General features: G+C 42.4%; 2 protein-coding genes and 1 long non-coding RNA gene across 3 annotated transcripts; all 3 read right to left on the bottom strand.

Annotated features, from left to right (window-relative positions):
* Positions 1-915: 915 nt before the first annotated feature.
* On the bottom strand, positions 916-2,899 carry LOC143826523 (vomeronasal type-2 receptor 26-like). The gene is made up of 3 exons (XM_077315357.1): positions 2,894-2,899; positions 2,318-2,444; positions 916-2,065 (listed from the first exon to the last, which is right to left on the bottom strand). The coding sequence occupies exons 1-3, from the start codon at positions 2,897-2,899 to the stop codon at positions 1,164-1,166; spliced, it is 1,035 nt and encodes a 344-aa protein (XP_077171472.1). The 3' UTR covers positions 916-1,163.
* A 597-nt stretch (positions 2,900-3,496) lies between these two features.
* On the bottom strand, positions 3,497-4,633 carry LOC143826408 (uncharacterized). The gene is made up of 3 exons (XR_013227057.1): positions 4,581-4,633; positions 3,897-4,115; positions 3,497-3,598 (listed from the first exon to the last, which is right to left on the bottom strand). It is a non-coding gene; the product is annotated as an uncharacterized LOC143826408 (long non-coding RNA).
* A 2,866-nt stretch (positions 4,634-7,499) lies between these two features.
* LOC143826390 (vomeronasal type-2 receptor 26-like) lies at positions 7,500-10,335 on the bottom strand. Its single transcript, XM_077315174.1, has 3 exons — positions 10,039-10,335; positions 9,278-9,404; positions 7,500-8,889 (listed from the first exon to the last, which is right to left on the bottom strand). Exons 1-3 carry the CDS (start codon positions 10,189-10,191, stop codon positions 7,979-7,981), a joined length of 1,191 nt encoding a protein of 396 aa, XP_077171289.1. The 5' UTR covers positions 10,192-10,335; the 3' UTR covers positions 7,500-7,978.
* Between the last annotated feature and the right edge of the window lie 1,291 nt (positions 10,336-11,626).

Genomic DNA, 11,626 nt, shown 5'->3' with positions numbered 1-11,626 from the left:
ATGTTACGCCTTCCTCCTGCATGAGCTTTCGAAAGCTGTGCTCAGAACCACAGAAGCCTGCCTGCCTCTTGCCCTTTGTCATTCAAAAGGGATATGTTTTATAACCAATACAGACTTGCTTTTTTGTTGATTTCAACCAACTTCTGGAACAACACTGGAGATTTAGTAGCATGTATAAATTATAGGGATCTGAATCCCTCTGAGTGGAGATAATTACCTCTGCAAAATTTGCCTCTGGTCAGCAAGCAGCAAAGGAGAAAATCAATCTCATCCCAAATCTCCTCTGCTTCTTGGTGGAACATGAGAAAAATAGTCAGAATCTTGGTAGAAGTTTATTTAGGGTGGAGGGCTTGAACTTCTTGCCATGCATTGGTCCTGAACTGAGTGGTTGTCATATCAGCAGTGTGACTTAAGGATTTCAAATGGAGAAGGGGTGTGCTACTTCTTCATGGACTCCCTAAATCTGAGTGTCCAAAGCTGATCAAGACATGTGTGAGACAAGGGGCCAATAATCTTGTTTGTTCTGGTTTTACTTTTGCAGTTTCGCCTACCTCACAGAGTGACTGTTGTGGGGAGATGAAGGGTAGACAATTGTAAGCTGCTTTGAGGCTCCCTGGAGGTGGGGGTACAAAAAACAGTTCTTCGACTTTTGAGAAAAGAGCTAAGGAACATCTGTTTTTAGACCCTGCTTTTCACTACCCAAAATGTTCTAAAAGGGCTTACAATTGCCTACCTGTCCCCTCCCCACAACAGACACCCTATGAGGTCCTTGGGATGAGAGAGCTCTGAACAGCCTTGCTACAAACCATTAACCATATAAATAAATGAAAACAAATTTGATGTGGTGCAGAATGTATTTTTAATCATATATGCAACAAGGGAAGGGGCAGATATATCATGTGGACTCAATTAGATAAATAAGTTGATGCACAACTAACAACATAAAATAATGACAAGGTTTCTCACTGAGTGATGTTTCTGACAGTTTTGTATGTTGGGATTACATGGAGCATTTGAATACTATATTAGAACCACTAGAATCTGTGCTTTGAGAAGTTGTAGATTCTGGTGTTCAGCCGTGGGCCCTTTCCAATACTCATAGATTAAACCATAACCTCTACACTAAAATGGAAAAAAAATGTTCAAGAGGTACCCTAAATACTTTAATTCTTTCTTCTTGTTAGCTGCTCCCTGCTGTTCATCTCAGGCCTCAGCAGAATAATGTAGCATTTAGGGGAAAAGATACAAGATAGCAGCCCAGCACTGGAGGCCAAGATGGAGAAGATCTCCACGACCACCATGTATTTCCCTTTGGTGCTCAGATAGGTGGGAAGAAAACACAACCAGGCACTGCAAAAGATCAGCATGCTGAAGGTGATGAACTTGGCCTCATTGAAACTGTCAGGCAACGTCCTGGCAAAGAAGGCCACAATCAAGCTGATGACCGACAGAAGGACCAAGTAGCCCAAGACAATATAAAACATGGTGACAGAGCCTTCATTACATTTTAGGATGATCTCATCAGTCAAAGAGAGGATATCAAACTCTGGGAAAGGGGGAAAGGTTCCAAGCCACACCATACAAATGGCTGCCTGGATGGAGGCACAGGAAGAAAGGATGGTGTTGGCCAGTTTTTTCCCCACCCACTTCCTCATGCTTGACCCTGGCTTGGTGGCCATGAAAGCGACCACCACAGTGATGGTTTTGGCCAACACACAAGAAACAGCCACTGAGAAGATGATGCCAAAAGCAGATTGTTGAAGGAAACAAGTAACCTTCTGAGGAAGTCCAAGAAACAGGAAGGTGCAGAGGAAGCAGAGGAGAAGAGAGATGAGGAGAGTGTATGTGATATCCCTGTTGTTGGCTTTGACAACAGGGGTATCATTGTGCTTAATGAAAATTATCAGCACGAAGGTTGTGACTAAGGAAAAAGAAAGTGCAAGAGAGGCCAATCCAATTCCCAAAGGTTCTTCAAAAGACAGAAAGTTCAGTGTCTTGGGAATACACTGGTCATGGTCTCTGCTTGGGTATTGACTTCCTGGGCATTTGACACAGTCATCCACATCTGCAAAGAAAGAGTATGATTCAGCAACACAGTGGCTAATTTCCCGGCCATCTTTGCTACAGAAAATGTTCTATTTTTCTTGCCAAACACATTTCAGAGTTGGGATTCTTCTACTGGTGTTCCTAAACGTTTGGGAGCCTGTGCAGATGAATGGCCAGCTTCTCCCTCTCTGTGCCTCCACTGCAGAGATGTGGCAGAAGTGGCAACATGGGCACAAATCTACTCTGCATGCTGGTACAGTACTCCACTTACCCTTCTGGCTTGAGATCTGGCCTTCTGGACACAGAGCACAATCATAGCAGCAAAATGGCTCCCCTCCTTTCTTTTTCTTGTGATAACCCGGGTAGCAGTAGTCATTACACAGAGAAAGCGGCCGCACCTGTTCCCAAACATGAAAGAGGGGGTCGGATGTAGGAAAATACATAACATGATATTTTTTGTTCACTGAGCAATACAAACCTGGTTTCGGTCAAAATGAACTAATGATGCAGCCACTCCAGTCCTTCTGCTGAACAAAATTTGAGTCCAAGGGCACCTTTGTGACCAACAACATTTTCTTCAAGGAATGACCTTTTATGTGTATGCACACTTCCGGAGACAATGCGTAGGCACATGGAAGCTCACACCTTCAGTAAACGCTGGTGGTCTTAAAGGTGCCATTGGACTCAAAGGTTATTGTCCTACTTCAGACTAACATGGCTACTCACATGAATCTCGTTTTTCTGCAACTGGTGTTGGGAAGGCACATCAAGTCATCATTGACAAATAAGAAATACACACACAATGTTCAAGGCAAGAGATGAACAGAGGTTGTGTGGCATTCCTTGCCTCCATGTAGTAACCCTGGACTTTCTCAGTGGTCTTACATCCAAGTAGTAAACAGGGCTGAACTTGCTAGTTACTGCATCTAATAATATTGACCTAGACCAGGCAGTCCATGTCAGGGAAGAGAAATCATAACACGTAGAGGAAAAAATAGGAAAAATTACTGTGAGTATGGTAGAACCATCATGACAGAAAAGGATTCTTAGATGGTAGAAGACTAAACTAGTGTAGGACATCCAAGACAGGGCACTCCCATATATTTTGCTGTCTAATTGCTTTCAAATGATAGCAGAAAATGGGATTTCAAAACATCAGGACTGCATCTTTCTTTAGTAGTTGCTTGTCAAATATGGTCATATCATTGCTATAGAGCCTGAAGAAGCAACAAAACAGACTAAAATAAAGAACAGAAATTCCCCAGTGTCTGAAACAAACATTTCAGGAATGGCGTGTCTCCTAATAAGATCCAGCAGTCCATACATGGTTAAAACTTGTTTGCCACACAATCTTCTCCTCCTGGATGGTGAATTCTTGTCCTTTGGGGGCACTTGAGTCCACTCTGCCAACTTTCACCCGGAGAAAGGACTGATTTGGGAATGTGTTCAAGGTGGTTATGTCAAACCCACTGCCTACTTCCATGTCGGCGTTCAAAGCCACTGTTTCTCCAACTGAGTTGTTAAATGAGATGCCTTGAAGAAATGGATGGACCTGTTTAAAAGGAAAAAACAAGGGCCAGAGGTTGCTGTTGGTGGTTTACACTGTGATTTCAAAATGTCTTTCCTTCTTGATACAACTTTTATCACAACATTTGTAAATAAATTTTCTAGATTCAGCTGGGTCATCATATTGGTCTGAAGCAGACCAATTTTCCATTTCACCCATTGCTACCAGGTGCCTATTTCTGGGGCCAAACTCAACCAACTCACCATGGACACGTACAAAGGCATATAAACATACATGAATATGTCAGAAACCTGTTCATGGCCATTGAATTTGGAGACATTACCTGCCAAGGTTGAAGATCTTGAAGTACAACTGGTTTGCTGACCAACAGTGCTCTGCTGTGGGATTGAGAGGAGCGCATGAGATGTAAAGCATGTGCCACAGCATAGACAGCATTGTAGATACTGTAGCTGTGGCCAGTCATGTGCATTTCGAAAACCGGTCCAGGGAGACTCTCCAGACGCTCCTCACCAGTACAGATTTCATTGGCCTGCAATTCCTCCTGGAGATTTGGAAACATACAGTCAAATGCTTGTTCCCAGAAATCCTTAAGGAAACCGTCTCCTTGTGTGGAGTAAGGATTCTTCTCCAGAAGAAATGTCTGGAATCCAAAAGGCGTATTTGCTTGAAACATGAAGGAAATGGTACCATGGTAGAATTGGAAATCCAAAAATCTCAGTGAACCTATCAATGTAAAATCAACTTGGGATGTCATAATCCACACCTTTCTAAATGAAATATTTTTCTTGATATCAGAGTCGCGCCAAAGCAGCAAAAAATTGAGTGCCATAAATGTAAGAGATTCTCCATAGAGCACAAATGTCCTGGCCTTGCTCCTTGTGAAAGGCAGATATACCTTATCTGTGAAATCATTTATTTCATCAAGGGCATCCCAATGGATTTGATTAAGGATTCTTTCTGTGAATTCCAAGCAGATACCATGCTCAGAAAACAATGGATTCATTACCTGCAGGAAATGGTCCCCACTGTCATCATCCACGGCAAAGAGCCCAATCCACCTCCATCCAAAATGCTGGAGTAACTTGATGATCCCCGTGTATTGCTGAGTTTCTCTTGGAGCCATCGAGTACGAAGAAGGGAAGTCTATTGTTTCCTTCTCTTTTGGGGCAAAGGAGCCATAGGTGAGCTAAAAAGGAAACACAAAGACATTTTGGAGAAGATTTGAAAGGAACACCTGCAAATGTACTCTTTCTCATTTGGAGGAGAAAAGCTGAAGTTTAGGAAGGCAGAGAATCAAAAATTTTAACTTCACAATTGGTGGCAGTGCAGATTCTCTGATATTATTACAGCAAGGATATCTACTTAAAGCACCATATTCTACCTTATACTAGCTGCTACAACCCCTCCATCCCCTGCTGGGTCCATCAATTCTTTTTGGCACTTCCTTTACTTCCACAGTGCAACAGGAAGAACTTGCTTGTGCCACATACATACCTCTCTCTCCCTCTGAGCCCCAGACCAACTGCTAGAATAAAAGGGATATTCTCAATTTGTTCCTAGATCCTTTCCTGGAGCCTACCTGGGGCATCTTGTAGAGACCTATGAGATCTGCCATATAGGAGGAGACTTCCAAGCTAAGTCCACCGATGACAGCAATTACGTTTTTCTGGATGTCACATTTATAATTGGGAGCATATCGATGCAATTTGAAGAGGAGGTCCATAGTGGAACGGTAGGTCATTCGCACATCATGGTAGGAGTCGTAGAGGTGGAACCCAAGGCTGACATTGGGCAGGATCTTTGGGTTCTCATTGATCTCCTTCACAGCAAAGGTCAAGGCCAAGAGATGTTGGTAGAACTTCATCACAACACTCCTAAAAGATTTAAAAACACTTCAATTATCGCTTCTACTTGGAACATTTGGAAGACTTCTGGAGTTGTGGTCTTTGTGGTGAATCTCCTGATAGCTCGTGGGTTTTGGTTGCTGTGAGACACAGAGAGTTGAACTGGATTATGTACTGTCCTAATCCAATATGGCTGCTGTTAGGTTCTTACATATAGATTTATATCTAGTGCATGTAAGGACCTTATCCATACCTTGCTAAAGCCACAGAGTTGAAAATGAAACTTCTGTACATACTAGTGCTTGGGCAATGGATCTAAAGTTTTAAAATATTTTTAAAATCCTATTATGACTATGATAACCATTTCAGAAGGTATTCAAATAATCTGCATGTTTATTGTCAACTATATGAATCTTTGAAAGTGATTGGACATGAGGGTGACATGCTCAATGCACTTTTATTGTACAACTGACTCGTATATTTATTTATAGTCACTGTCTGCCATTTACACAATTGATATTGGTGCAATCAACAGAATTAGACATCTAACGATATGTAGAACTAGGATTACTGAAATCTCAAACAAAGCGTACAGTATGAGACCTCAGATGTTAAACAATGAAGATATTCAGTCATTGCTGTAACACATACAGCAAACAGGCAACCAAGTTGACTTGAAATCATAGGAAGAGGATTCCTTACGAAAGAGTCTGAGACAAGCCCTGATTGGGAACTTCTGTGAAGTCGATTTTATGGAAATGGTAAATAATCCGAGTAGCCATCCCTCCAATGAGGAGGTCCCCTGGCTGGTACCATTGATGTGGCACAGGGAGGAAATCATTCAAGTTGCATTTCACGGGATCTGCTCCAGAGACTATCAGTGATGGGAACAGCAGAAAGAGCACCAACATCAGCCTCAGATCCAAATTTCCCTCCAGCACTTTTAGTGTCAGCCTGCCTTTCATAGTTTATGTTGGATGAAATTTGACTTGCTTTTTTCCAAGGAAAGTCAGAAGTCTTTGAAAAAAGCATCAGCAGGCTTATAATGGCTCAGATTATTTTCCAGTAGGGACGAAATGACAGTGATTTAGATCATTCCGATGATGCAGATAATTATCTTGGCAACATCTGGGTTTTGAGAGACACTCCCTCCCCCATGAAGATTTGGCTATAAACATCTTTTTTCCCCTGGGGTGGTTTCCAAAACCAAACAAAAACACCAAGGTGGCCTGAAGAGGAAGCCAGGAGGTCAGAGAAAGGACATCATCTTTATAGTTCTTTATTATTTTATTATTGTCCACTTTCCTCCCTGAAACTCAACATGGTCTTTGCAGGAAGTCTAGACAGTCAACAGGATAGGACATCCTATGAGCAATTAGACCAGAGTCCAGGGGGAGTTAGCGTCTGAGAGTCCAAACTCAGGCCTTGCAAAGTGAAATCCAGGGCTTCCTTTGTTGCTTTGATTCAGTCCCCCTAGTGTTGTTGTATCTTTCTCTTCCTGTTTTCCCCTTCGACTGTTACCTGTTTTAAAAGGTCCTCCTAAACAAATCAGTTTTGCATCATTTGTGGAATGTCGGGATAGGGCCAATACAATTATTTCTATTGCTTGCTTTCATATTTTGTCTCTTGCTGACCCCACCAGAAGTATTTGAGGCAGCTTACACAAAACAAAAGTATTACAGTCATAATTTTAAATCATCAGTACTGAAGAGAACATCACATTCCACATCATATTTCGTAACTCAGTCCTAACATATTCTTTTACCCCATCCCAATGAGAGGTCAATGGCGGAGGGGCAATAGTGTCACATCTCAGAAGCTAAGCAGAGTGAGCGCTAGTTAGTACTTGAATGGAAAACCAAGAGTGTCTAGGGCTGCTCTACAAAGGAACACCACGACAGACCACTTTTCTTCTTCCCTTGCTTTAAAAACCCCTACAGGATCAACAGATCAGCAGAAGTTGGTTGTTAACTTGGTGACATGTTCCATGATCATTTAAAGCTCCTTCAGCAAGGAAGTTCCAGACCAAAAAGAAACCACAAGACTTGCTAGATATATTATTTAATTGTGCTGCAATCCTGGACATCATCATCATCATCATCATCATCATCATCATCATCATCTATTGTCCTCCCAGCAGACCAGTTCAGGGCAGTGTACAACATGTAAACATAATGCCATTATTTAAAACATACAATAAAATATGACTTAAACTAAAATGAAATTACGGAACAATGGCAGCATCAACCAGACAGATGTTATATCGCTGAAATGGGAGACATTTGTTAATCTCTAAATGATAACTGAGCAGAGTCCATTTAGGAAATGGGGTTATTTGTTACTGCATAAATTACATATTTTCACTACCACACTATATATTCATTGGTCCAATAGTCCTTCTTCATTCATAAACATTTGTCACACGCTGGTTTCCTTTCCATTCAATATGAATCCCAGGCAAATAAACAAAGGCAACAGACATGGATTTGGCCAAACTGAGTCTCACACTAACTGCACAGTCTCCATTCTGTAGATACCACATAAGAAGTAAATATGACAGTCAGATTCTTGATGTTTTCTTCAATGCTAGTTGTTCCCTGCTGTTCAGCTGAGGTCTCAGAAGAATGATGAAGCATTTGGGTGAAAAGATACAAGCCAGTAACCCACCACTGGAAGCTAATATTGAGAAGATCTCCACAGCCACCATGTACTTCCCTTTGGTGCTCAGGTAGGTTGGAACAAAAGACAGCCAAACGCTGCAGAAGATCAGCATGCTGAAGGTGATGAACTTGGCTTCATTGAAACTATCTGGCAACTTCCTGGCTAGGAAAGCCACAATCAAGCTGATGAGTGAGAGAAGCCCCATGTAGCCCAGGACAATATAGAACATAAGAACAGACCCATCGTTGCATACTAGCACAATCTGATCCGTTATTGATTCTTTATCTGCATCTGGGAAAGGGGGAGATCTGACTATCCACACTGTACAAATGGCTCCTTGAATAAGGGAACATGAAAGGACAATGGAGTTGGTCAGTCGTTTCCCCACCAACCTCCTCATGCTGGATCCTGGCTTGGTGGCCAAGAAAGCGACCACCACGGTGATGGTTTTGGCCAACACACAAGCCACAGCCAAGGTGAAGATGACGCCAAAAGCAGATTGTTGAAGAAAGCAAGTAATCTTCTTAGGCTGCCCAAGAAATAGTAATGATGAAAGGAAGCAGAGTAGAAGGGCGACCAGGAGTGTATATGTGATATCTCGGTTGTTGGCTTTAACTATGGGGGTATCACTGTTTTTAATGAAAATTCCTAACACCAAAGCGGTGATCAGGGAGGAAGACACTGCAACTGAAGCCAACGTGATCCCTAAAGGATCTTGATAGGACAGAAAGCTGATTTTCTTTGCAATACATTGATCTCGGTCCTTACTTGGGTATTGATCTTCTGGGCATTTGAAACAATCGTTCATGTCTAAAAGGGGGGGAAAAACAGAGGGGCCATATCATTGCAGGTACATACGGAACCCTTGGGTGATTTTCTTCACCATTTTCAGGATGAGAGCAACCTGTGAGATGTTCTTCATGCTGATTTTAGCAACTCTTTCTATGAATGAAAGTGTTCCTCTGAAGAGCTATATTTTTGGCTGTGTGGTTGAGGCTGCCCACGCATCTGTCTTACCACTCCCAATGGCACCAACAGCTGCGGCCCACCCACCCCTCCACTTGGATCAAGAGCACTTGGTGGTGTGGTGGCCCAATGAGCCATCAACTATCCAGGGTTTTTACGTAGTGTCCTCAATGGCCAAACTTACCCCTACATGAACTGCCGCTCTATAGTTCTATTATTCTACATCACCTACCCTTCTTGTCGGAAATCTTCCCTTCTGTGCATGGATCACAACTGTAGCAGCAAAATTTCTCCCCTTCTTTCTTTTTCTTTAAATAGCCAGGATGGCATGGGTCATTGCACACCGAGAGAGGCACCGTCTACCCATAAAGATGAAAAACGTGAAGGCAATGAATAACTCATCACTGAGAGGCAGTTCACAAGGTGAAGGGGGAATAAAGCCCTCCTAAGAACAACAGCACACAAGGATCAAGAATGGGCAAACATCTGGTTTTGATGACCATCCATCCTAGCTCTACAGGTAGCGACATAGACAGCAAAGGTGCATGACAGGTAAGGTAGATAATATATTAAGAGGTTGGATTCCAAGTACTCTATTTAAGTCAAGAAGACTGTGAAATGTGCATGGAAAGAAATCACCAGTCCATGACACGTATCTCAGCACAGCAGTGATTTAAAACAAACAAACTTGTATTCAGTGCCTGATAATAGCTTGACCACTGAGTACTGTTGAAATAAAATGGGGGGGGATCTTTCTTTGGCTTTTGGAGGGGGTTGGAGATAATGATTCACTATGGAGACTTATCAATTATGACAATACCAGTAAAATAAATATCTCTCACACTAGTCCTTTTCGTGCCGTCTCAAGCAGAGTCAGCCCTTCTAAGCCATTTTATTTCAGTGGGTGCAACTCTGCTTGGGGCTGCACTGCTAAGATCCTTTCCTCTGGTCCGCAGAATGGAATTTTCCCCAAAGATTCCCCGGAATCCACACCTGGTCGAGATGGGATTGCCACACGATCTTCTCCCCATTCATGGTGAAGTCTTCCCTTTTGGAAGTGCTGAGATCCACCCTTCCAATTTTCCTTCTGAGGAAAGAATAGTTTGGGAAGGTGACCAGGTTTATGATGTCAAATCCGACTCCCATTTCCTTGTCATCATTGAACGACAGTGTTTCTCCAGCCGAATTGTTAAACAAAACACCTTGAAGAAATGGGTGGAGCTGGTGGAAATTTAAAAAAATAACAATAGCATAGCATCATATTGGATTATTCATACTGAGGTTCCCCAACAACTTTGTTGATCACTCTCTTTGATATCATTCCATCTACAGCCCAATGCAAGTAATCTGCAAGGACAACCCCTAACAAGACAACAAACAATAAGGAAAATACCATTTCGAGTAAGACTCATGGGGAGGAAAGAGGGGAGTTGTCTCACCTTGTATTAATCTATTCATGACAATAACATAATTTTACCATGACAGCATTACCTGCCAAGGATGGAGATCTTGAAGCTCAACATGTCTTGTCCCCGCAAATGATCTGTTCTTAGATCTTGATGTGTACATTGCATGCAAAGCATGTGCCACAGCATAGACAGCATTATAGATACTGTAGCTGTCACCAGTCAAGTCCGTTTCAAAAATGGATCCAGGGAGGTCTCCCAGCCTCTCTTCCCCAGTACACATCTCCTCAACATTCACTGGTTGCTGGGGTTCTGGCAATGGACACATGAAAGCTTGCTCCCAGAATTCCTTGAGAAAATCATCGCCTTGTGCCTGATAGGGTTTCACATCTTGGAGAAATTTCTGAAATCCTGGAAGCTCATTTGAATGGACGGTGAAGGCAACGGCACCGTGGAAAAAATGGAATCCAAGTCTTTGAATGATGGTTGTTGCAAAATCAATCTGCCCTGTCAAAATCCACACCTTCCCAAATGTTGTGTTTCCCTTATCACTTCCCATGAACATAACAGTTTTGAGTGATATAATGGCCATAGAATCACCATAGAAGATAAACGTATTGACTTGGGCATCTGTAAAATATATATTCTCGACATTGGAGAAGATATGCTGAAGGTCCTTATAATCTTCCCAGTTCGTTTGCCTTGGGGTTCTTTTTGTGACAGCCGAACAGATTCCGTAGTTGGAAAGCAAGGGTTCTATGGCCTTGAGGAAATGCTCGCCACTGTCATCGTCCACAGCTAAGAGTCCAACCCACTTCCATCTGAAATAGAGAAGCAACTGGATAATCCCCATATACTGATGGGATTCATTTGGGACTGTGCGGTAAAAGAAAGGGAACTTGGTCATCTCCATCTCCCCCGTGGCAAAGGAACCATATGAGAGCTAAGAAGAAATATATGAATATTTTAGATAGCAGATAGGCAAAGAGGTGGGACCTCACGGATTGAGGACATTTGATCCCACAAGCAATCCATGGCATCTCAACTCAAAGGATGCAAGGTATAAGGAAAGGTATTTTTGTATCTGAGATTCTTGATAGCCAGTGCCAGTAAGGAGAGGAAGTAGCTAGCTGTCCCAACAGTTTGACTTGGCACATATGTGGAATTTTGGAAAA

Source organism: Paroedura picta, chromosome 16 (genome assembly GCF_049243985.1).
Source record: "Paroedura picta isolate Pp20150507F chromosome 16, Ppicta_v3.0, whole genome shotgun sequence".
NCBI lineage: Eukaryota > Metazoa > Chordata > Lepidosauria > Squamata > Gekkonidae > Paroedura > Paroedura picta.
The sequence above is the reverse complement of the archived record's forward strand: the minus strand, read 5'-3'. Positions and strand labels throughout refer to the sequence as shown.